This window comes from Ambystoma mexicanum, chromosome 2q (genome assembly GCF_040938575.1).
Source record: "Ambystoma mexicanum isolate Mex_15411 chromosome 2q, UKY_AmexF1_1, whole genome shotgun sequence".
In the NCBI taxonomy this organism is placed as follows: Eukaryota; Metazoa; Chordata; class Amphibia; order Caudata; family Ambystomatidae; genus Ambystoma; species Ambystoma mexicanum.
In genome coordinates this window covers 931,495,820-931,522,713 of record NC_090924.1, presented here as the reverse complement: position 1 = coordinate 931,522,713, position 26,894 = coordinate 931,495,820, and the positions used below count along the sequence as shown (strand labels likewise).

Below are 26,894 nucleotides of genomic sequence, written 5' to 3'. Positions count from 1 at the left end.
TCCGTCAATTTTTTTTTAAAGTGTCAAAATGTATTACATAAAATAGTCATAACTTAGCCCCCACTTGACAAAATCCATTCAGTCTTTACACAAACCATGAAGGTTGGGTCTATAATCTTTCTCAAAACTTTTGTCCACAGTCGTCAAATAGCAACAAAGATATAAGCCATCTAAAAATGTTGAGACCCTCCTGTAATTTCGCCCATCTTGAGAAAATTGCACCAAACTTTAGAGAACCATTTATATCTAGATCCAAAATCGTTTTGCCAAATGTTGTGCAGATTTGTCAAATGACACCACATTTATATGCCTTTATAATATTTTGGGACCCGCCCCCCCTCTAATTTTGCCCACTCTTGACAGAATCCCACAAAACTTTGCAAAACCATTCAGGATTAGTTCTAGAATGAAATTGCAAAATGACATGCAGTTTCATTGAGTGGCGCAAAAGTTATAAGCCATCCAAAAACTGATTTTCCCCAAACCTGTAATGCAGAAATAGGTACAGATGTCCTAGGCCATCTGAAGTGTCTGCGAACACCCCAGGACATCTGGAGTGTTTGCAGAATTTTGGGAGGTGAGACAACCCGTTTTTTGGCTTTTTATGGCCATATTCAATCCAATCCTCATCCCCCCCACATCCCCAGAGATTGTTGAGTTTGACAAGTGCAAATGAAGCTTTTTTATTTTTTTTATGTTTTCACTGCGCTGTCTGCAGACCCCAAAAAAGTCAGCGAATCCAAGGTGGCGGACTTTTCAGGAAAACCAACGCATTTCACGTTTTCTCACCACCCAATCAGCGGGTGCGGACCTTGCAAAAGTCAGCAAATGTTCTGCCCAATCAGAGGCCAGTCTGCGGACCGAACAGGGAAGTGAGTCTGCGGAGCAGACAGACATTTTTTTTTTTTTTTTAAACGTTTTTTTATTAAGGTTCAACCAACAAAACAATACAGACCAAATATACAGTACAAAACGCCATAATACAGTTTCGAATGTGTATAACATACAATTTGATCTCTACTCCCCAAAACCCACCCCCCTACGAGCCCATCCGGTCTGTTCACTTTGTGTTCACGCCGCGCGGTGAGGTCTGTTCTCCTTTAGAATCTGCCAGATCTGGCATCGTTCCAAACAATTCCGCTATCAGTGATTTCCAAGCCAGCAGGGTTCCCACCTCTTCTTCCCCACCCATCATACTGGACTCCTGCCATACTATGGTCTCTGCTTCCGCCCACTTCTGCAATTCCTTCCACCATAACTCCCCCTGTGGTTTATGACAAGCCTTCCACCCCATGGCGATCCTCCTCTTAGCCAGCACATACGCCAAGTCCCTCAATTTGTTCACATGCTTCAGCTTCTGCGATCTAGGGAACCCTCCCAATAGGCAGGCCCAAGCTGACTCTACGACCAGCGTAACTCCTTTATCCGCCAGTTTTGCCGCTATCTCGCTCCAGAAACGCCCAACCACCGGGCAGGACCAAAACATGTGTAACATGTCAGCCCGTTCTTCATCACACTTGGGACATGCTTGTCTACCTGCGTTTTTAAACTTTGATATCCTCAGGGGCGTCATGTACGCCCTATGTCTAATATATAATTGTATCTGTTTCAGCCTAGCATTCCTCGACACCTTCTGATGATACCGCAGAGCCCTCTCCCACATCCCATCCTCCATCGGGCCTCCCACCTCAGTTTCCCGATCTAATCTGAGTTGCGTTGGTTCTTTACCAATCCTAAGCATCAGCATGTCATAATCTTGAAATCTCATGCCCTCCCTCTGTTACGTCATATATAGTGTCTATAATACCATCCGGCTCTGCTTCTAGAATATTTTCGGGCCAAGTCTTCTTGATTTCCCGCGCCAGTCTATGATATGTAATATATTGACCTACGTGCAGCCCTGTGTCCTCGCCCAACTCCTCAAAACTTATGATGGCTCCCTCCCGCCAAACATCTCCCACCGTTGCCACCCCCACTGGTTCCCAGTGGTTTCTAATCCTCCTCCGCAGTTGCACATCTCCTTTAGCCAGTGCCACCAGTGGTACCTGCGGGGAGCACGGAGCCGGGATCTCCATCATCCTGCACGCGCGGCGCCAAATCCTCCACCCAAGCAGCATCATTTTGGGGCGCCCCTGCATTTCTGTTTCGGATAGCCAGATCATCTCTTTTAAGTAAAATGGGGCACAGTCTGCACTGAACAATCTGGATTCGGGGGTATTTTCATCCGAGAGCCATTTAGCAACGTATTGCAGTTGACCTGCTACATAGTAGGCCTCATAATTGGGGAGCCGTATCCCCCCTTTTTCGTAAGAGTTTTGCAGTTTCCACAATGCCATCCTGCATCTAGTTCCCTGCCACAAAAAGTCCCTGCATATACTATTAAGCTTGACAAAAAACTTCCCAGGTATGAGGTATGGAATGTTCCCGAAATAATGCAGGAGTCTGGGCAAAACCACCATCTTAAGCATTGCACTACGTCCCATCATAGCTAGCGGCAGCTTCCCCCAGAATTTCATACTTTTCTCTATTTTCCCCACAGCTACCTCTGTGTTGTGCTTATGTTCCTGTTCAACCGTATGATACACGTCTATCCCAAGGTACCGGAAGGTATCAACTGCCCAAGGGGCTTGCAACACCGGTAGCTGTTCCACCGGGAGACCCCTATATTTACCCAGCGGGAAAATCACAGACCTCTGTGGATTCACAGCTATTCCAGACAGCCCCGCATACCGATCCATAACCTCCAAAATATACTGGAGATTCTCCTCCGGATACTTCAGATACAATAACATATCGTCTGCATATAAAGAGATCAAATGTCGCTCCCCACCCACTTCGATGCCTATGATGTCATACTGCTGTCTGAGGTATATAGCCAAAGGCTCCAATGCCAATATGTATAACATAGGGGACCACGGGCATCCCTGTCTAGTACCTCTGCCTAACTGCCATCTCTCTGAAATGACAGCTCCCGTCTTAACTCTAGCGAGCGGCGCACTGTATAACATCTTTGCCCATCTTACATATCCGGGCCCCATTCCATATTCCGCCAGAGTAGACAGCAGCCATGGCCACTTAACAGAATCAAAAGCCTTTACCGCATCCAAGGACACTACTGCCAAGTCGCCCTCCTTTCCCCCCGCCCATTCGATGACTCGGTGGAGTCGCCTGTGATTGTGAGTTATGTTCCTGTTTGGAACATACCCCGTCTGATCCGGGTGTATAAGTTTGTCTATGACTCTTCGCAGTCTGCTCGCCATAACAGCTGTTAAAATCTTGCTGTCTTGATTCAGCATTGACAGTGGTCTGTAGGAGCCACAACTGTCCCCAGGCTTATTCGGCTTTGGGAGCGGGATTATAATTGCTTCCCTTAGCGACTCCGGCAGCTGTCCCGTCTCAAACGCTTCATTCAACATATTCAGCATCGGAGGGAGCACCTCTGCCATGTATGCTTTATAAAACTCGCTCGGAAACCCATCCGCCCCCGGGGTCCTACTAGTAGGCAATTGTCTCACCACTGTTTCTAGCTCTTCTAAAGTGATTGGTGCATCCAGCTCTTCCCTCTCTTCAGCACTTATCCTGGGCAGACCTATATCTTCAAGTGTTTCTTTTATCCTCCCTAGATTATCCTCCTCAACGTCCCCATACAGCTCTCTGTAATACGTGGCAAATTCCTGATTAACTCCCTCCTGGGTGTCCGCTACACTGCCATCATCTCTCGTTATTGCTCTGATGGTGGATCTGGGGGTTTCGCTCTTATATAACCACGCCAGAAGCCGTCCTGTCTTATCACCTCCCGCGTGCTGTCTCTCTATGTATTTCTTATAATTCAATTTGCACAACCTGTCCCAGTGCTCTCCACACTTCTGTTGAAGTTGAAGTATCCGCTCCGCATTTGAGCCAATATCGCCATCCTCTCTTTGTGCTTTTTCCAAATCCCCCTCCGCCTCCTGCAGATCAGCCAGGATACCGCCTTGCAGACTTTTGGACTTTGCTATGGCCACGCCTCTCAACACTACTTTAAAGGCCTCCCACAACGTGCATGCCGAATCTACACTACCCGTATTCTCCTCAAAGTAATTTATGATTTCCTCCCTTACCTCTTCTTTAAACACAGGATCCTTAAGCGCCTCCGCTCGGAGACGCCACGTCGGGATCCTTGCTCTTGGAGGGCAGTATTGCCAGCTAACAATCAAGGGCGAGTGGTCCGACAGGACTCTCGCTTTATATTCCGCCCACCCCATTTCCATTATTATGTCCGATGTAGCAAAGACATAGTCCAGTCTGGTGGACAGCTGTTGTGGGGCCGAATAGTGAGAATACTGTCTTTCTCGGGGGTGCATCACTTTCCATACATCAGTCAAATCAAAATCATTGAGTAACGCTCGCAACACTCGTGCTGCCGGGGCTGGTTTTTCCAACTTCTGGTCCGATCTATCCACCCTTGGGTCTAGTACACAGTTGAAATCCCCACCCCAGATTACCGCACTTCCCATGCACATACCAAGGTTAGCACTCAAGGTTCTAAAGTACGTCGCTGTATTCTGATTGGGAGCGTATGTATTGATTATACTTATTTCTCTGTTCTCTACCAGGCCCCTGAGTATGACCATCCTCCCGTCTCCCTCAGCAGTTTCCTTTAACCCGTGAAAGGGGACATGCGGGGCCACCCAGATAAGGACCCCTCTAGCATAGGCTGAGTATGTTGAGCCCACCACCACTCCTTTCCATTTCTTCTTGATCATTTCCAGTCTCTCTTTTGTCAAGTGGGTCTCTTGTAATAGCGCGATGTCTATCTTTTGTCTTCGCAAGTATAACATAACCTTGTTTCTCTTCAGATAACTGTTGAGACCCCTAACATTCCACGTGATTATTTTAAGGTCCCCCATGGCTTGTTACATTTTCAACCCCCACCCCAGCCACGCAATCCACTATTCGTACCTGTTCCCGTCTACATAGGCTTGTATCCCAGTTCAAACTTCCCTTAACTGCACACACCCCAAACACCCCTCCCTTCCCCTCATCCCACCCAACCACACCCAACTCCCCACGCCTCCCACCCCCCAATTTTCCTCCCAACCCCCCTAACTCCCTCCCCAACTGTTGCCCAGCTCCATCCCTGGATCTCAGGCTCCCCCGCATCTAGCGCTTTCCTGGCTCCCGCCTGTACTCACTGCTCCGCGGGGTAAGGCCGCCCTACTGGCTAGCCTGCTAAGACTATTATGGGGGGATAGGGTGCTCGCATCCTGCCGCTCCTATTTGCTATAAACTCAACACACTTAACTGTACAAATACCCCATATATTTACGTTTTGCTATATTCAAGTCCTTGTGTCCGCTCCAGTCCATGAGATCTACTTCAAGTGCCACTCGTACCCAGTGATGTCCCTCAACCAGAGCCACCACCCACTTTTTAAATGGATACCCACTGCACACCCTGCCCGCTACATGTAGTATCTCAGCCACTTATCGTATTACTCTTGCGCTTGATCCGCTCCTTGTTCCGGACAGCCCTGAAGGTCTAGCCAGGTCGTCGCTTCTTCGGGCGTGTGGAAAAAAAACATCTTGCTCTTATGTATCACTTTTAGCTTTGCGGGATACAGCAGCATATATTTGATCCCTATCGCACGTAGCCTTCTTTTGATCTCCACGTAGCTGTACCGCTGCCTTTGGACCAACACTGTGTAATCTGGATACGCCGTGACAGTGCAAGACGCCCTCTTAATGGTTCCTCCTTTACGGAAGTATTCTAAAATCTTCTCGCGATCCTTATAGTTCAGTATTTTCGCTATTATTGGCCGGGGAGGAGCCCCCGGTTGTGGCCTCCTCATGAGGGCTCTGTGCGCTCGCTCCACAGCAAAACCTTGCGAGAGATTTTCGGCCCCTATTTCCTGCAAGAGTAAATTCTCGACATAGTAAGTGGGGTCTCGGCCTTCCTCTCCCTCTGGAAGGCCGACCAAGCGAATGTTGTTTCTCCTCGCTTTTCCTTCTGCCTCCTCTGCCCGATTCTCCAGGTTAGCTACCTGTTGCTTAAGCACGTGAACCTCTTTCGCATTGCTGCTACTAGTGTCCGTGTTGTTTTTTACCGCACTTTCCAAGCTACTCGTCCTCTCGGCCAACGCTCTGACATCCTGTCTCAGCAAGGCGACATCGATGCCCACTGCATCTATTTTGGCTTCCAGGGAAATGCGCAAGTCCGCCATCGCCAACCCCCATGAGTCTTTTAGTTCCGTGATAGCCGCCAAAATTTGGTGGTTTTCGATCGTTGTAGTGCTCTCCATTGGTGCTGACGCGCCCTTTGGTGCTGCGGTCCCTGGGGACAACTGCGTCTTGGCAAATGCTTCCATTGTGGACTGTCTACCCTTACTCTTGGTTGCAGTCCCTCTTCCCGTCATCTTGCCTGCGGTAGCTTGGTTTCTGACGTATCGGTTCCGCGCTACTATATCAATGCAGACCCAGGTCCCAGAGAGCTGCCCAGGAGAGCTTCCGTACAGGCCTGCGTTCGCCGGGCTATTCCTGGACTGGGTTGTGCTCTCCCACGTATTGGTTCATTGGATTGACCGCAGGGATAAGTTCACCTCGCGTCGCAGGCATCCAACTTCAGGGCCATCCGCCCAATGTGCACAGTTAGGTACGTCTTGCGCAATCTTCCTCGCACCCTACCCTGTGCAGTGCTTCGCTGTGATGCTGGTTGCACTTAGGCTCTGTTTTAACACGCTTCAGTGTACCCTTTGGCAGCGTCTACCAGCACAGCAGTACCATGCACCATGCTCCCACGGCCCCACTTATGTATCCTCGCTGGCTCACCTTCCCAGTAGTGTCGTGGCTGGGACGGGCTAGGCGTTAGTTCGCTTGCATGGTGGCGTTTTGCGGGGCAACCTGTGTTGTAGCGCCCATTTAGGCAGTCCAGCATTCCACCCGTACTTCGCCGATGGTGCCCTTCTCACTTCTCCATGCCCTTTCAGCGCATCTTCCATTGGCAGCCTCCTAGTGCCTCAAGGCCTGCCATCTCCTTTGTGAGGGGTTGCTTCCTTGCGGCCCCCACTCAATATTCCTTTCTTTATCGTGCTGCACCCTGATCCACGTTCTGGGCGCGCTATGTGGTGCACCCTGACTTGCGGGGGGGTTAGCACCTCGTAGTAAAGCTCATTTTACTGGCAGGTCGTAATGGTTGGCAGTGTCGGTATCCTTGTTTCCTTAGGTTCGTTTGGCTGGAGTTCTTTGTTTCTTATGGGGCACGTCTGTGTATCACTGCCACATTTCCATTATGCGTGCGCCCGCTATGATCCCTCGTCTTTCACAGCCGCTTTTCGTTTCGGCTGCAGAGGTGGCCACCGGCTGCGCCCGGTACCGCCGAATATATCCCAGTTCACGGGCGTTCCATGCCCTCACTGCGGGCCCCCAGGCACTGCGGCACGTCGTGCTTGTTTCTCCTCCAGGGGAGACTGCTTTGCAGTCTCCGACTCCTCCGGGGCAGCCCCCCGCCGCCACGTTCTCGCGGGTGCTCCGGTGCGGGCAGGCTTACTCTGTCGGGCTTCCCAGTGCCCTGTTGGGTGTGTGCTGCACGGTGCCTGGCTATCAACCGCGCCTCCCTGGGAAGCGCCGGCTCCTCTGACCACTTCAGCCCGAGCGACGGGCACGGTCTTCACTCCCGTGGGTTCCTTTGTCCGCGTCTCGCCGCGGCACGTCGTGCTTGTTCCTCCTCCAGGGGAGACTGCTTGCAGTCTCAGACTCCTCCGGGGCAGCCCCCCGCCGCCACGTTCTCGCGGGTGCTCCGGTGCGAGCAGGCTTACTCTGTCGGGCTTCCCAGTGCCCTGTTGGGTGTGTGCTGCACGGTGCCTGGCTATCAACCGCGCCTCCCTGGGAAGCGCCGGCTCCTCTGACCACTTCAGCCCGAGCGACGGGCACGGTCTTCACTCCCGTGGGTTCCTTTGTCCGCGTCTCGCCGCCATTTTGAGATCGGCTCCGCAGCGCTCACCAGCAGCATCAAAGTTCTGTAACTTTTAATGTATCAGTCCAGGCAGCACACAGCAACGTTCTTTAAAGTCCACATATATTCATAACGGTGCGATCACAATTTCTCGTCGGAATTTTCGGTTCACATGCGTGCGCTTGTACGGATCGATGTCCGGATCCAGGAGCTCACAGGAAAAGCCGCCTAGTCCATGGCTGCCAAGCCACGCCCCCCCCGGAGCAGACATAGACATGACACATTTTTTTTGCCTTATGATTTGGTAGTTTAAAAAAAAAAAAAAACTACTGGATGGATTTACACCAAATTAACTAAATCACGCTTTCGGGACCAAGCCGCCGCTCCTGCCACAAATTTGGTGAAAATCCGCCAGGCGGTTTGGGCTATAGGCACGAAAGACATTTTTTCCCATTATGTCTATGGGAAAAAAAAGAAATTTTGGGGCCCCCACCTATAACTTTGCCCCCCCTTGACCAAAACTCACCAAACTTTGCAAAATAATTCAGAGTGGGCCATATACTGCAAAGTTTGGTGAGGATTCGTCCAAGAGGAGCAAAGTTATAAGCCACCCAAAAAGTGCTCTTCCTATGGGTTTAGCAACTTAACCATAACTACATGGCCGCTACCGCAGGCCATATAATATATTAATATATATATATATCTATATATACACACACACACACAACACGTTTCCTAATGTGAAAAAGGAGTAAAAAACAGCCACAACTTGTAAGGAGAAGGGTGAGTTAGCACACTAGGAGCATTAGACAATTCTTCAGAGTCGTTCCCTAACTTTCGAGTCCAGCACTAACATGTGGGTAGTCTTGTGCTCAACAGTAAAGTTGTGCGATCGTGCAGGTAGAACAAAAAGCGGGTCTTCTTGGGAGAGCTGTAGCAAGTCAGGAAGGGGCTTGAGGTGATGAAGATTTGGTTCCCACTATTCAAGTAGGGTCTGCCCTTGCCGGCAGAGCAATTTCCAAAAGGTGGGAATAGCTAGGGAGCGCAGGCTAACCCAGCCAAAAGTGAATAACTTTTTAGGGATATTCGTGCGTAAAAGAGATTGGTTGTGCTAGGGGGCCACCGGTAAGTGATACAAGTACTCACCGACCCTTGGCACAGTCCGGACCAAACTTTGCCAGTTTAGTCAAGGTCGCCAGTAGGTTGAGTCCTGCAGTTTTGTGGCGCTCCGGCTCTCAGCAGCTGCGGGATAGAACGATCGTCTGTGGTGGGACAGTTGCCATTTCTCAGCTTCCGAAGTAGATACAAAGAAAATTCTGGTGCAGCAGGCTTCAGGGCACAGGAGAGCAGGTCAGCAAGACACCTAGTGCGACCGTCACCAACATGTAGTGACGCGGGAATCACAGATGTCTGCGGCGTTGCACACTCTCTTAATTCGGGAGCCAGATGAGCTAGGCCTACGAAATAAAGCAGGAGAGGGCACAAGATCACAAGCAAGCAATGTCCCAAGTCTCGGGTTTCAACTGGAGACGGCGGTGGTTCTGCCGGATACCCCAAGATAAAGCTTGACAGTTCACTGGATGGCCCAGGAAAATTTCCAAAAGGGCTCCTGCAGTGGGTAAGCAGGGGTCGCTGAGAGTAGTAGTTCCCACCACTCCAAAGGGGAGAAGCGCCCTTTTCTTGATCGATGAAGAAAACAGGGGTCCGACCGGACAACGGAGGGCGTAGGGTGCCAAACCTTCTACAGTGTCTCCAGTGGATTCACTAGTCTGTTTCTTCGTTGCAGGATACTTGGCTCCTTCTTTAGTTCAGGGAGGACTCAGGGGATCGACCTGGAATGGATGCAGGGCCCCTTCTCTTATCCAAGATAAGCTTTGCGCCAAAATCGAGGACTTCCAATTGAAGACCTGCTCTCATGCAGGCATCCCAGTCGTGGAACAATCACAGCCCACGGTGGTCCCAGTCATTCAGGCACTACAGACATCCTGGCACCAGTAGTGGGGATTGGGACCAGACAGTCCCAACCCACTTCCTGGGCACACACACATGACATGCAGAATCCCGCAACAGAGATTGATTTTAAGCGGGAGGCTACATGACCAAATAAGGAAAACCTGGGTTAAATCGACCTCGGTGAAGGCAACGACAAAATGGCTAAAGGACAGAACAGAAGACTCTGTGGCCTGCCCATTTTCGGACTTGGCCACAGTCTTGAACCAAACGCGGTAAACGCGATGTGATCCTGTAAAAAGTAGTAACACACTTATAAAAAGTAACTGCTTGCCACCCGTTTGTCCTAGGCACACTTGTACAATCACCAAAAAATCCTTTGAGTGCACCTAGGGCCATAAAACAAAAAAGACCCCAGCGCACAGTACTGGAAGGTACATTGTGAACTGTTGAAAAGTTAGCAAGAAATGGCAACATATTCGAAGACTAAGGGAAACAGTTTCCCACTACTGACTGTCTGAAGGACGTGTCCGTTTCCCCATAACAAGTGAGCAAAAGCCCAGGGGAGCACAGCTGAAGGCTGTGCTCCACTGGCAAAAGTCAGGATAGGATAGCCAAACTAAAGCAAAAAGTTTGGTGGGTCCACAAATGGAGGGAAAATTACACATTGATGACATTTCTCCCCCCAACACCTGTCATGAGGCTAAAGTGTATGCAATGGACTAGGGGACAGGGAAGAACCCTAGGCTTTGCGTGGGCTTCGACGTTCGACGGTACCGTCGAAAGTCAGCCGTGGGGTATGTTTTTAGTGTCTTTGTGATGGTGTGTGCTCTTGTCACCGGGTGTCTTCTCCATCACAGTTCCGCTGGCCTGCTCCTTGGAGTTGGGGGCCCGCACATAGGGTACCGACGAACCTCGCTCACCTTTGCCATCACTCATGACTCTGATACTGCCCTCGCTGGAATCTTCCGTCACGTCGATGGTGGCCTTGGCCTAAATGCCGTGAGCGGCCCCGCATTTGGTGCGCCGATCCTTTAAAGCTTTCGGCCGAAAAAGTGTACAGGATTTGCAAACTTTTTCGGGGTGAACCCTCGGGAGACAGTAATTGCACACTCGGTGCGTGTCCTTCAACCGGAATATTCAGTGGCAGGTAGGGCAAAATTTAAAGGGGATTTTGTCCATTATCTTTTCCAAGGGCAGATTGGTGCGAAAAAGGGAAAGGGGATGACAGAATATGCATTCTCTAAAGAGGTCAGTATGAATACCCTCCCCCCTCTCTCCAACTGTAATGGGCCGAAGCCCGAAGAGGCCCATGTAGGCGGTGTATGGTCGTTGACTAGGTTGTTCGTCGAAAGCCACTGAGCATTCTGTTGGCCATACAGGTCTAGCGTGGGGTAACCCCATTGGAAGAAGATGTGGTCTACTACACCTGGGTCTAGTTGCCACTCGTGTTCTTCTGGTAGGGGATCTCTGCTCAGAGAGTCTGCTAGGGTGTTGAGTTCCCCTGGAACGTGTTGGGATGATAGGAACATCCCCTGTTTGAGTGCCCACCTCCATATTCTGTGTGCCAGCTTGGACAGATTTGGAGAGTGGGTGCCCCCCTGTTTGTTGATATAGAACATTGCAGTGGTGCTGTCTGTTGTAACGATTGCTTGCGCCTCTGGATCGTGAAAAGGTTTTCCCTTTAACAGTTTTTCACTTGTCCACCAGCGTAGGTTTTGAACTAGTGTTGGCGAAACGACCACTACATCACCCCACTGACCGCTTGCCTGAGACCACTGTTTTGTCAAACACTCCTGCATGGGGCGCATGCACAGATGTGCGTGTGGGACCAGGTATATGCACGATGCCATCATGCCTAGTAAACACATTGCTTTGCGTATTCTTATCTGGCAAACGGCTAGATACAGGGGGATTTGTCGAAGCATGTTTGGAAGGCCATGCCTGCTCTTGTGTCCAAGACATCTCCTAGGAACTGTTATGTTGTGTTTGGTAGAAGACTTGACTTTCTCGTTTATTGAGAAACCCAATTGGAAGAGAAGGTTTATGGTTCTTTGCGTGTTTAGTTTGCAAAGATGGGGTCATTCACTCGTGATCAGCCAGTCGTCCAGGTAGGGGTACAATGGGATTGCCTCCCTGTGCAGGTGCGCTGCCACCACCGCCAGTACCTTGGTGAATACCCTTTGAGTCAAAGCGATCTCGAAGGGTAGCACCTTGAATTGGTAGTGCTAGTTTGCTATTTTGAAACACAAGAGTCTTCTATGCGCTGGGAACATTGAAATATGAAAATAGGCATCTTTCACATCCAGTGTTGCCATGTTTTAGCAGGGGGATTACTTCTTGTAGCACTGTCATGCAGAATTTGTGTGGCTTTACATAGGTGTTTGCAGGGCGTAAGTCTAACACTGGGCGCATAGTTAGATCTTTATTTGGCACAAGGAAGTAGGTTGAATAAATAACCTTGTTTACCTCGTTGGACAGCACAAACTCTATGGCGTCCTCGAGACGCAACGCTTTGACTTCTTCGAGAAGGACGAGCTGTACTTCTCTTGTTGTCTTCCTTTGGCGCAGGGATGGTTCGATGGTTTTTGGAGGAGCTCCACACAATAACCTCCCGCTACTGTTGATAGCATCCACTTGTCCGTGGTTATTCCTTCCCATGCATCGGTGAAGTGTGAAATCCGCCCCCCCTACTGAGGAGGCATGGCAGGGGACCTGTAGCGGGCTGTCATTGCTTGGGAGGTGTTCCTCCACCTCTAGATGTGGAGGATCTCCCCGGACCGCGGGGTCTGAGCTGGTCTCTCTGGTAACCCTGTGTCGCCTGACCTTGGTTGTTATTCCAGGAAGAATTTTGACTTTGTCTGTATCCGTATCCTCTTTGGGAATTTTGGCCATGAAAGCAGCGAAAATTGTTCCTGCCTCTTTGGCCAGGAGGTTTATTAGTTAGTTGCCAGAGGGACTTGTGGGTGTCGTATTCCTCATTGGCGGACTTCAGGGTGTCGTCTACCGCTTTGCCAAACAAGACTGTTGGTTCCACTGGCATGTTAAGTAATGTCAAATTAACGAGGGGGGTCCTGGGAGTCCCTCTGCCAGACATTAGTCCCTGTTAAGTAATGCCACCATGGTCTCCAGCTTAAAGCCAGACTGGCAAAGCCAGGCGTGGCGCTTGATTATGGTTCCTTCAGCAATTATTCAGCCTGCATTATCTGCAGCGTTGAGGGCATTCTTGAGATTGCAGCTGGCAGTAGCTTTGCCTTCAGCTGCTACTAATGCAAATTGAGACTTTAAAGGCTCGGGAGTAGAAGCTATTAGGGTGGTAATTTCATCCCATTTAGGGCAATCATAACTTGCCAACAGTGTAGAATTGTTGGCGATTCTACCTTGAAACGCTGCCGAAGTCATTACCTTCCTTCCCATGGTATAGAGCTTCTTGCTCTCTTTGACGGGGGAGCCTCCGAAGAAGCTAGTGGTGTTCCTGCCCTTTTACGGGTAGTTGTGACCAGGAGCGGTTCTGGCTTAAGCAGCTCCTCTGATATAGAGTGGGTCAGACAGCGCCGGGTGGTAAAGTTTATCTACCAGCGTGTTTACCGCCTGTGTTTTGTTAGGTGTCTCTAGTGAAGGTTGGATTCTTCTCTGGACATATTTTAAAATTGGGATGAATTGGGTGGCCGCCTTCTTGTCTCCCAAAATATCTTTGACAAAGTCCTGTCTTGCCGAGTCTCATGTGTCTGAATACCAAAGTGCTCAGCTGCTTTGATTAATATGTCGCTGTGGAGGGGCGGATTATACACTGGAGAATCAGGCAATGGGGAATCTTGTTGAATTGGTGAGGCCAGGGTATACACGTCTGCCTCTTCATCATCATCATCATAGTAATGATGCGAATGTTGGTAGTCCTCATTATCCCCTTCAGGGTCTGTATTAATGTCAAAGCTCAGCTACTGTATGAGACCTTTTTGCTGGTGGCTGGGATGAAGCCCGGGGCTGAGAGCTGGAAGCCTGAGACTGAGAGCTGGAAGCCTGAGTATTAGGAGGTGAAAGAATTGGCAAAAAGGTAATTCTTGACATTACCCTATCTGTGTCCTCCACAGTCTATTGGGCTGAACTTGGGATGACCCCAGGGTAGTGAGGGGTAGGGGATTGTACTAAGGGTGTAGGTGTGGGTAGGCCCTTATTCTGTAAGGTCTCAGCCAAAGAACCCTCTTCTTGTGGGACAGGTAATGCTGCCTTAGAAGGGGTAGACTTGTCCTTATGATTAGAACTCATGGAGGAAGACTTTTTGGTATGAGTAGCCTTTAGCAGGCTTTCAGGGACAACCAAGTGAGACAACCCAGTGTTTTTTTACTTTAGAGCCCTTTTCGACGAATGATGTCGACTCTCGGTATTGGGAAGGACCTTCGACTCATCTGCCGACGGTCAGCGTTCAGTCGATGTTGTTTTATGGGTGGCGTCTTTCGGTTTTCCGGGACCGTTCGTGGGGCGATCAGGACCTCGAGTGCCTAGAGGACAGGGAATCTACAGATCTCTCCCTAGACGCTGTATCTGGGCATTTGGTCGACAGCGCTGACTCATCGCCCCGGGATGTGCGTTTAGTGGTGTGTGCAGTGGAAGTGCTCTTGCCGCCGGGTGTCGTTCCCGTAACAGAGCCGCTGGCCTATCTCTTAGGGTCAGGGATATGCTCTTGGGAACTGGGCTCTTCCCCCGTCGCCCTCGCCGTCCGAAAACACGGCGACGCTGCCGTCACTGGAAGCTCCTTCCACTTCAATGGTGGCCTCAGCCTGCATTGCGTGACGGGCCCAGCGCTTAGTTCTGCAATCTTTAAGGGTCTTAGGTTTAAAGAGCTTGTAGGCTCAACAATGCCTTTCGTCCCGGTCGCGGTTTAAACACAGGTTCCACACTCTGTGGTCGTCGATCCATAGTAATTTCTTACTACACATGGGGTAGAATTGAAAAGGTGTTCTATCCATGTTTGGGAAGGCAGCCAGGCGAGAAAGGGAAAGGGTTGGAAAATGCATTGTACAATGACTGCCCCCCCACTCTCCCTACTGTAAGTGCCTAGGCCCAGTGGGCCTTCCAAGGTTGAAAGGGTCAGTCAAATCTTGAATTCGTCCGACGGCGCAGTCTTTTCCACCACGTCGATGAATTGGTCGAAGTCGGAAGGAAAGGACAGAAAGAATATACTATTTTTATATAAGCCAACGGCGTTATGCCGAAATTGAACTCTGCTATACGCGTCTGCTCACGATGGTGGAAAAAAACAATCTGAGGGACCTCGACGAGTGAAGGACCCTGGGGTACAGTGGACGTCACACTAGGGATAGTATTACTGGCACACCCTGTCTATGCCCCTTTTCGAGTATCGAAAACAACAACTGCAATACTCAGGAGCTTCCACTAGATGTCGGCCTATGCATAGCATGTGATCTAAGCAGATTCCACAAGCCTCAGAAATATATATATATATATATATATATATATATATATATATATATATATATATATATATATATATATATATATATATATATATATATATATATATATATCCTGCTTCAGCAGGGCTTAAGAGATAGCCAAATTACTGAGGAATGACTTTCACGTCTTTTGCTTTAGTCCACTCTCTAGCAGTGATTCACATGGTGAAATATGTATATTGTCCTGGTTTTCCTGTATAGATCTCAGAACCTGGTCCTGATACAGAGATATATACATAGTTGTTGGCCCAAGGTGTCCATATTGGGATAGATTCTCATACTGACTTGGCTATCTGTGTTTTGTTCTCGAAGATGGCTTGAAGAAAATAAGTACATTTCCCTCTTTTATTATGGTTGTGTAAGGTTTTACCCTGGTTGCATTGCTGAATACATACGCTGATCGATATGCGTTTCAATCTGGGGGTGGTTAGTTGTTCCTATCAATTTCTTTGCTCCTCTATGTCCCCTGACTTTCAAACCTGAGAACACTTATTACAAACATGTCAATTTGTTTCATCCTAGTTCTAAATAACATTTATGATCGTGAATTTATATACAATTAATAAAAACATATTAAGACTGCATACCTTAATTTTGTTCTCCATTTTATCCTTTTCACTATTGAGGGTTTGTATATTTGAACACAGTGTCTGAATTTCCAGTTCTCTTTCTGCCAACTGAACCTAAAAGCAAAAGTAACAATTCATTATATTTGTTTATATTTAGAAAGTTGAATTTCCATGTTTGCTTCCACCAATAAGGCGCTTATATCAGTCAAACATGCATATAAGACTTATTTTCTCCATAAAGGACAGTACACCCCCTTAATATCCTCCAAATACATTAAAACCCTTTGTAGGTATGGCACACCCGATCAAACATATATAAAAAGAGATCAGACTACCAAAATTAGATAACCATTGAAATGATTGATCAGAAACAGTGACATTTTTGTAAGTTAAAATTACTCTGTGATAGTTGTAATAACATGGTTTGATAGACTAATTGTATTGCTTGGTAATATACTGACAAGGAACACTTCAAATCCCAAAGTCAGTAGAAGTTTTTAGAAATACCTCTAACCTATTACTTGAATCTTTTTAAGTCTGAATTTGTATTTGAGGGTTTATAATGTGTATATGTTAGTACTATTTAAAAAATAAAAAAAATCAGTAGCTATTCATTTGGTGCAGTAATTTTTTTAGTTGATGTTATTGTTATAATATACTAAGAGTGTAATACATATATGTAGCAAGGCTTGAAAAAAATATGAACTCAATGTATCCATGATAGAAAAGCTCACCTTAACATTATAAATGAAGCTTTTTATAAAACAGAAGGTATTTTAAAAACTGAACCCCAAGCTCATATAAAGAATACTCTATGCTTAAATATCACCTAATAAACATGCAATAGTCCAACATATTCAACATAACACCAATCTATTAAGCACAATAAAATTAATATATTACATACAATATCTTTATAAGAAACATGCAACCATTCAAGAAAAACTGACCAAGACGGATGCAAAGGGATAAAAAAAAACACTAGAAAAGGGTCCTCTTTCACATTTGTATTAACTTCTAAAACTATAACTTAACAGATCATCAATACAGTCTTTATTTTAATATATGTTTTGTTTTCTGAATGCAGGAATTTGAGAAAGATTTTTTGTATTCTTCCCTTTCCTTTTTTAACCGTTTAGATTCTTACAGAAGCTGTCAGTTTCTGTGGTTGGCTACATTTTTGTGGATGGTGTTTTTTTATTGCATATTAGTTTCTTAGAGGTTTTTTCTCCATATTATGCTGCAATAGTTAGAAATATTGCAGTAGGCACTTTAACTTTAGTACTGCTGCTCCGCATTTACTGAGTTCGCTTTAGTTTGAATCATACTTGCGACCGCCTTATTTTAAAATTATAAATTGTGAGTGCATCTGAATTTTTATTGAATTATCTTTGCCGTGTTGATCGTGTAAGTAAGACTTCTTGCTTTGCAGTTCCTGACTTGCCCCTAGTCAGTTTGTTTTAGAGGGCCGCCTACTGGTCTGTTCGACGCTGCTCTTGGAAACAATATTCCCATGTGGTATTGCAGTTTGCGCGCAATACCACATGGGCCTCCGTTTAGTGCCGGTTTGTGCTAGGAGTGTGAAGGGTGTGCCAGAGGTCCTGCTGTTATCAGGCTTATCAGGCTTGGGTAAGCACAATACACATCCTCACTCTGTTGTCAAGAGACTTTGCATTGCTACTAGCTATGATCAGTCGCTATATCTGTAGCTGGGACTTGATCAGCTCCCTACTGAGCTGCGCCCCCCGCAACCACCTAAAAACACGGTCCTCTTGTACTGGAACCATACAGTCACTCAGATTAGGCCATGCTCAGTTTCTACTAAAGAGCGAGTCAGGCAACCCACAACCGTGAAGACTTTCTCTTCTGGATCAATCATGACACTTCCCATTGAACCCATTATTACACCCAAGGCTAAATATGTTTCAAGCCATTTCAAACTGCTGTTATCCATATCCCTCCTTAATACTCGTTCTGCCTATTTACAAAATCCAGAAGTAGCAGACTATATTGACAAGCATAAAGTTGATCTCTTTGCAGTTACTGAAAGCCGGCACAGACATCTGCTGACAATTCCACCCCAGTAGGCTACAAATTGTTTCGGACAGACCGCACTGAGAAAAGAGGAGGTGGTGTGACTTTTTGTGTATAGGAATCTTTCAACTGTCACATGGTTCACACACCTTACATGGACTGCTGTGAAAACCTTACTCTCAAATTTAAAATTAACAGTAATGTGTCTATCACCATGCTTTTCGTTTATAGACCTCCTCAGACTCTACCTCTCTTTGAAGAACAATTGCTTGCCATGCTTAATATTCTTATAAAAGCCAATTCCCCAGTCATATTATTGTGCAACTTTAACCTATGGGCCTGTGACTATACTGATGCTATGGCAGGATCTTTGTCGTCGGCTCTGGAAGTCCTTGGGTTTTTCCAGCTGGTCAAAACCCCTACACATCTGGGTGGACGGACCCTAGACTGGATCTTGACCCATAACATTCATAACACTAACACTTATTCTCATCCTTATCCGTGGTCGGATTACTTATTTGTGAATTCTCAGTTCACACTCCCCTCCGCGCCTCTTAAGATGAACAGTAATCCCAGGAGCAAGACAGCTTGTTGGTATTTGAAAAACCTATAGCCCGATGACTTCTCTGCGCTGGTGTCTAATAAACTTAATACCAAAGGAATCTTTGATAATACTTCAGATTTAGTAGATCACTTCACAAGCATCATCAAGGCATCCATCAATATCTTGGCCACAGAAAAAGTGAAAACTGTGAAATTAGAAACCATGAGGAAATCCTGGTATAATGACAATATCATACAAGCCAGAAAAACTAAAAGGTCCCTGGAACGCGAGTGGCCCAAGAATCCCGATACGCTCACCCTGAATAAATATAGAGCAGCCTCTCGTGCTTATAAGAATGCCATTATTAAAGCCAAGGCAGAAAACTATAATCTGCGCATTGATAAAGCCAAATCGTCTCCCAATGAACAGTTTACGCTTACCTAATAACTGTCCTAAATCCTCCGTTCTGCCTTCCATTCCGGTATTCGATTTTCAAGGTTGCTTTGAACCGGAGGTCCGTGACATTATTATGGGCCTCAAGCCCACTACTTGTGCAGGTGATCCTTGCCCCACACAAACATCTTTCGAGACGCCCTGCATACTGTCTTTCCATGGATCAACAGGGGGATTAATAGGTTTTTCTTGGAAGGTATGGTGCCACCCTCAATGAAGAATGCATGGATTACTCCCTTATTGAAAAAGATTTCCTTGGATCCTGCTAATGCTAAAAACTATCGTCCCATTACTAAATACTCTTTTTGATGAAAATTCTTGACAGATCTGCATATTTACAATTGCACACATTTGTTGAGGCAAATAAACTCTTGGGCATTCATCAGTCTGGCTTTAGGCCTCAACACGGGACTGAGAGCGCCCTACTGAATCTAAAGTCTAATATTTCTGGGATCGTTGAAGGAGGTCACACTGCATTACTTCTGCTGCTGGACCTCTCTGCAGCTTTTGACCTGATTGAGCACGACTTGCTATGCAAAAGATTACTTAACAAAATGTCCTTGGTTGCCTGTCAGGGAGAGAGTGAGTTATAAGACTGTCACTTGCCTTTAAATGTCTACATTCAGCCGGATCTTTATATCTGGTAAAAAATGATCACTTGCTTATAGCCTTCGAAAATATTGAGATGCAGTAACGCCCACCTCTTAACCCAGGCTTGTTACCGCTTGAAGACGTTTGGAGGTGCTTGCTTCGAAGATAGGGGCACCCCTGAAATGGAATTCCTTGCCCCTCGTCAATAAATCATCTCCATCACTGACCTTTTTTAAGAAAGCGATCAAGACTCTGATCTTTAACTCTCTGGATTAGATCTCTGTTACGTACACTTTCACCCTGCCCGACTTAACTTGCCTGTCCATTTGTGAGGCCCATGTAAAAATAAATAAATAACATTTGTGAAGAGGGCAGCCCCATGGTTAAAGCACACTTGTTACTAGTAGACAATTGTTAAGTTGGATACTTTCCCCTGCTATTTAGTTTGTCGATCTTTGGCATGTATCCTGGTTGCTGCTGTGGAACATTAGGTGAAACTACTTTAGACTGTTTTGTCATAAATTAAGAATTGTATCGTTGCTGCAATGCACTTAAAGGGTCGGGTTTTGCTTTATTTAGGTCAAATTTCATCTGTTTTGTGGTTCATCAGATAACTAAATTCTACTTTGTTTCCTTGAGATTACAGATTTAGATTTGCAATATTCTTGGAACGTTGTTTTGTGGGGTTATGAAGATGTTTTTGCAATATTCCATAGATGCCAGAACCAGATAAAGACAGCCTGGCACATCAGCATCACTTAACCAATTGTACCCAAGACTAACCATCCCAAACCTGGTAAAACAGTCAATAGTAATTTTGATTCATATACCGATCCCCTGTATATCGAAAAACAAACCAACATCTTTGGCCCCAACTGTTCCACTGATGCAAATTCCATACTAGCAATAAACAGAGCTCTGATAATAAATGTCAACTGTATGCGGAACATTAAGATATAATGGTAGGTGTGTGCATGGATGTATGTCTGTATGCAATTTCCCCCTCTCAATCAGACATTCTGAGAAAAAAGATGAAAAGGACAAGTGTGGACATGGGCAATGTAGCCATTCAGAAAGTGCTTGGTTTGTTGCAAGACTCGAGGGATATGTGGCACGCCATCCTGTGACAAGTCATGCACCAATGGCTTCCTCAATTGCTCAATGTCATACATGGTGTCCTGTGGCTGGAAGGTCTGGATTAATGGTTGACTGGAAAGCTTAATATAGCCGCAATGGAACTACGTGCTACTTTAGACATTTGTGATGCACTACACATGGTATAAGCACATGGATACAAAATATGCACACAATTCTGTGCTATGTTTGATGAGCTACCTCTGTTCATAATCAGCAGCGAGTCCATTTAGAGACTGGCTTATAGAATAAAATTTGAAATGTTTCACGTTGTAAACTATTTCAGACATCAATTGTTAAATGAAAAATATTTGCAACAAATGGTTGATCTCCTACTGTAACGCTCACCTGGTATCTACAGGGACTTCACTCAGCCTGTTCTGACCTCTTACGACCTCGAACCCTTCCCTGGAGTCTACTCGACTGGAGACTGGGCCTTGTTTTCTTGGAAAGTGTGCTCTCCGTCCTGCTTTCAGCGCAGAGGTGCGTTGATTGATGCGGGCTTGTTGCTGCTTAGTTACTTCACTGGCAAAAGTCCGACGGGTAAGTATAATGAGTCTTTTGAACAGTTCTCTAACTTCGTTCCTTTCCTTCCTTAGATGATGGCCGGCATCCGGGGATGGCGACGTGCTGCTGAGATGAGTAGCGCTGAAGGAGAGCGAGAGCGCGATGCAACCCTTTCGTATTTGTATTGAACAGAGTTCTTTTTCTGTGTCTTTTAGGTGCTGCGACGTTTTCAGCGTGGATGCCGGTTATGAAGAAGAAATGCGGTGAGTAAGCGCGGTATGCGGCGCCTCTAGATGTTTCCACGCTAACCTGGAGTGTCTTTTCACTCTTGCAGATGGATGAGAAGTTCCAGAGACAGAGTTGCCCCAGAGCGGCTGGGATTCAGGTAAGCGTTTGAAGCTCGTACAGTCTTTGAAAATAAGCAAAGATTTGCTGAATGCTTACCAATGCCTTTTTTCTGTTCTTTTCCCTTTTCCTTAGAAAGCGGCGTGCCGGGATGGGAATAACACCGCCGAAGATGCCCGCAGAACAGAAGGAGCAATGAATGATGGGCAGAAGCGCCGCAAGGTAAGGCTGTTCCTAACCGTGTTCTTGTTCTTGCAGGAGCTGAGCGCAGAAGAAAGATGCAGGCCTACTGGAGACCGATCCGAACACGCCGAAGGTCCCGCTGCAGGTGCAGAAAAAATAGCATGTTTCGCAGCTTGGCCGTGGCTTAAATAATCTATGGGTATCCCAGGTGTCTCTGGGCTGAGCCACACCCAAAAGACTAGACTGCACATGCAGTTCTGGGAACCGAAATATGTGGAGGCATCCATCTTGTCCCCATCAATGCACTACAAGTCCAATCCCCAAAGTTATCCTATGGGAGTGAGTGAGTCTGGTGCCACAAGCGCCAAGTCTGACTCCAAGTGGGTCTTTGGAGGGATGGAGAGGCCCTTGAGAGCCATGTAGGTGACCGTGGCCTGGCTCCAGCCTGACATCTTGGAGGGCTGGGGACATGAGGGGCAGGAATCATGACAGCACACCGCCCCCCCTGCCCCTCCCAAGGCCCCCTCTCAAGGTGGCTCTTCTGTCTGGCCCTGGTTTGTTTGGATGGTTTTGATGAAATTGTCTAAGCAAGCAAGGTTCATGGATGTACTCACAAGGCTCCCATGTCCTGTCTTGTGGACCATAGCCCTTCCAGTCTACTAAGTAGTATAATTTGGATCTGACGTACTTTGAATCCAGGATGTCCTCGACTTCGAATTCTGGCTCCATGGCGACTACTACTGGCTGCAGTGGCGCTGCTACCCGGGTTCAAGAGGTTTAAGGAGAGACACGTGGAACACAGGATGAATCTGCATGTTTGACGGCAGAGCTAGTCTGACCGCCACAGGATTTATCACGGAGGTGATGGTGAATGGACCCAGGTATCTTGGATGGAAAGTTCGGGTTCCTTTAATGGACACGTGTTTAGACGCCAGCCAGACTTTGTCTCCCACTTGGTAGTTGGGGGCCTTTGCTCGGTGTTGATCAGCAAACTTCTTTTGGCAATTCTTAGCTTGAAGTAGGTGTTCAGCTGCCCTTTTAAAGGTTTGAGAAATGGTCGTGTGCAAGGTTTTGACTGCTGGCATTTCCAGGGTTGTAGGAACGTCCAACTCAGAAGTACGTTGGTGCCTGCCATACATGGTATAAAAGGGTGTCTGCCCAGTGCTGGTGTGTAGGGAATTATTATAAGCATATTCAGCTATCCATAATAGGTCGAACGAGCTTCCTTCAGCTTGGTGTAACATGCAACGCAGATACTGCTTGAGCGTCTGATTTGTCCTCTCAGTTTGACCATCCGTCTGGGGATGGTGACTGGTGGATAGCCGGATGTCGATCTGGGCCATTGAGCAGCATTTTCTCCAGAAGTTAGATAAGAATTGAGTACCTCGGTCTGAGACCAAAACTGAAGGAAACCCATGGAGTCGTACGATGCCTTCTAGAAATACCTTTGCCAGAGTGGAAGCATTTGGGAGCCCCTTAAGAGGAATAAAATGTGCCATTTTTGAAAATAGGTCCACGACCACAAGAATAGTGTTAAACCCTTGACTGGGTGGTAAGTCAGTAATAAAATCGAGGGACAACGTGTGCCAGGGTGCTGCTGGTGGGATTTCCAATGGTTGTAATAGCCCAGCCGGTTTCTGCTTGGATGACTTGTTTTGAGCACACACTCCACAAGATAGGATGAATTGGATAATGTCTTTACGCCACGTGGGCCACCAATAATTTCGTTTTACCTTGGCTAGGGTTTTACCAATTCTGGGGTGGCCCTCGATCAAGGAATCATGATAACCGGACATGACTTGTTCTCGTAGTTCTTGGTTTGGTTAGAATAAACGATTCCTGAAGTAGGGCAACTGATCTTTGATCATGTAATGTTCTCCTTGTGCACTCCACGCTTGTAATTGCTCTGGACTCATCAGGTTTTGGATTTCTCCATGTAATTCTTTCTGAGTTATGGTTGCTGTGATTCCTAGGAGCTTGTCACTTGGGATGATCTGCTATTGGGTCAGGGGTCTGATACCCTTGCTCTTCCACCCCCATACGGGAAAGGGCATCAGCCTTCCCGTTTTTCACCCCTGGTCGAAATGTAATCACGTAGTCATATTCATAAAAAAAAGAGCCCAACATAGTTGTCGTGAGGATTGGGCCTTTGCCATGTTTAGGTACTGGAGGTTCCGGTGGTCAGTTATTACGGTGATTGTGTGTCTGGCGCCCAAGAGGTAGTTCCACCATGCCTTAAAGGCCAACTTAATGGCCAGGAGTTCTTTGTCTGTGATAGCGTAATTGAGTTCAGGGGGTGTGAATTTACGCGACCAGAAGGCAACAGGGTGTAACTGGCCCGTTTCAGGGTCCTTTTGTGAGAGGACGTCTCCCATTGCCATGCTCGAGGCGTCCGTTTCCACCAGGTATGGGAGATCAGGGAGAGGGTGGCGTAAGATTGGGGCAGATGTGAATCTTGCTTTGAGTTCCTGGAAAGCTTCCTCGGCTTCTGTTGGCCACTGGAACGTTTTTTTGCTTTTCCTTAGCAATGACGTGATGGGATGCACGATTTGCGAAAATCCTGGGATGAACCGGCAGTAGAAGTTTGCAAAACCCAGCACACTTTGGACCCCCTTGAATGAATTTGGGGATGGCCAGTTCAGGATAGCATCTACCTTGTGTACATACATTCGCATTACATTCGGGCTGAGAATAAAGCCCAGGAATTCCACCTCAGAGACGTGGAATGAGCACTTTTCGAGCTTGGCGTAGAGCTGGTGTTGACGGAGTTTCTCCAATACAGATCGGACGTGTTTAACGTGGTTCTGCTTTGATGCGGAATATACTAGAATATCGTCGATGTACACTAGAACACAGACATCAATCAATTCCCGTAGGACATCGTTCATGAAGTATTGAAATGCTGGAGGCGCGTTGCAAAGGCCAAAGGGCATTACTTGATATTCGTACAAGCCATATTCATTGCGAAAAGAAGTTTTCCATTCGTCCCCCTATTTTAGGCGAACAAGGTGATATGCCCCACTCAGGTCTAGTTTTGTGTAGATTTGGGCATCTTTGACTTGATCAAGCAATTCAGGGATCAGTGGCAGGGGGTATCGGTTTTTTTACGGTAATCTGGTTCAGTGCGCGATAGTCGATGCACGTTCTCAAGTCCCCCTCCTTTTTCGGTACGAAGAATAGAGGACTGGCTGCTGGAGACTTCGAGGGACGGATGAACCCGTTGGCCAGGTATTGGTCAAATCAACCGGAACTGTGGTGCCTTAATGAGGTCGAAAACGATAGATTTGTTGGCGTCCATCCTGGCACAGAAGGGTTAAAGTTGCAGTGCATTTGGGATACTGGACCAGAAGCTATTTCCGTGCCGTCGACAGTGGTAACAGTGTCGGTGGTTGATTTAGGGCGTAACGGAAGACCCATCTTTGCCGCAAGATCCTGGTCGATGTAATTCCCAACGGCTCCACTGTTAATGTACGCTCTTACTGCGTGCATCCGAGATGGTTGTTGGTGATTGATCAAGACCACAGAGCAAAATGGGAGGTCTGTAGTTCACTTTCTTCGCTCGACAAGTGGACCCCTAAACTTGTCGGGCTGGGGAGTTTTCCGATTCCTTGATGGTATCTTCCCTGTCCGTGGCCCCTACCGTCCTCCTCGGTGGCTTCACAGGGAACTCTTTAAGGAAATGACCTGACCTTCCACAGTACAGACATAACTGCTGCGATCTCCTTTTATCCCTTTCCACTTTAGTCAAGGGGGATCTGACCCCCCACCTGCCGATTTGCATTGGTTCTCCTGAACCTTCCGTTTTGCGGACAATATTGTCCTTTGAACGCACATACATAGGGCGAGGGTCCGGTCTGGTTTGATCTGCTCTTCGGTCCTGCAACCTATGATCCAGTTGAACAACAAGGTCAATGTATTCTGAGCAGTCTTTCGGGGGGTTCACTACTTGTGCGAGAACATCCTTGAGCTCCCCCCGCAGCCTCTGATGAAATAACGTGGTTCTCTTCTCCACTGGCCATTCTGCTTCAACTACGAGTCTATTGAACGTGGCTGTGTATGTTAATAGGTCTTTATTCCCTTGGCGTAGGGACAGAAGTTCGTTGTCTAATGCCTGCCCATGAGTACGACAGGTGAACAGCTTTTCCATCTCCTGTTGAAAGCCCCTGAAGTCATGCAGCAAAGGATTGTCTTGGGCCACAAAGGGTACAGATCAGTCTGCGGCGCTACCACTCAGGTAGGATAGCACAAAAGCGACCCGTGATTGGTCATTCGGAAAGGCCCCTGGTCTACAAAGGAAGTGCAGGCGGCACTGGTTCATGAACGTTGCAAACCTCTTGCGATCCCCCGGAAATCGTTCTAGCGGGGCCAAGGGAACTGCCCCAGGAAGGGTTATCTGAACGGGATTGGCTGATGGTGCTGGCATCGAGGGCACGCTGCCCGGCAATGGTGTATGCCCTGCTTGTGACTGGAGAAGTTGCCGGCTTAAATCATCAGTGCGTTCTTTGGCTACTATCAGCTCTCTCCTCAGGGTGTTGGTCTCCTGCCTGGCTGCATGTACTTCGGAACATAGCTGCCCCAACATGTGGGCTAACTGGTCGGTTTCTGACGTTTCCATGACGCCCAGGTGGATTTTGATGTGAGGCTTTGTGTTCTGTAACGCTCACCTGGTATCCACGGGGACGTCACTCAGCCTGTTCTGACCTCTTACGACCTCAAACCCTTCCCTGGAGTCTACTCAACTGGAGACTGGGCCTTGTTTGCTTCGAAAGTGTGCTCTCCTTCCTGCTTTCAGCGCAGGGGCGAGTTGATTGATGCGGGCTCGTTGCCGCCTAGTTACTTCACTGGCAAAAGTCTGACAGGTAAGTATAATGAGTCTTTTGAACAGTTCTCTAACTTCGTTCCTTTCCTTCCTTAGATGATGGCCGGCGTCCGGGGATGGCGACGTGCTGCTGAGATGAGTAGCGCTGAAGGTGAGTGAGAGCGCGATGCGCCCCTTTCGTATTTGTATTGAACTGAGTTCTTTTTCTGTGTCGTTTTCAGCGTGGATGCCGGTTATGAAGAAGAAATGCAGTGAGTAAGCGCGGTATGCGGCGCCTCTAGATGTTTCCACGCTAACCTGGAGTGTCTTTTCCCTCTTGCAGATGGATGAGAAGTTCCAGAGACAGAGTTCCCCCAGAGCGG

General features: G+C 47.4%; 1 protein-coding gene across 1 annotated transcript in view; it reads right to left on the bottom strand.

The window, feature by feature from the left end:
- TAX1BP1 (Tax1 binding protein 1) overlaps nt 1-26,894 on the bottom strand; it is a 1,378,509-nt gene that overhangs the window by 473,067 nt on the left and 878,548 nt on the right. The window contains exon 14 of the mRNA XM_069648239.1: nt 15,941-16,036. Coding sequence (XP_069504340.1) covers nt 15,941-16,036 — 96 coding nt within the window. The remainder of the gene's footprint in view (nt 1-15,940; nt 16,037-26,894) is intronic.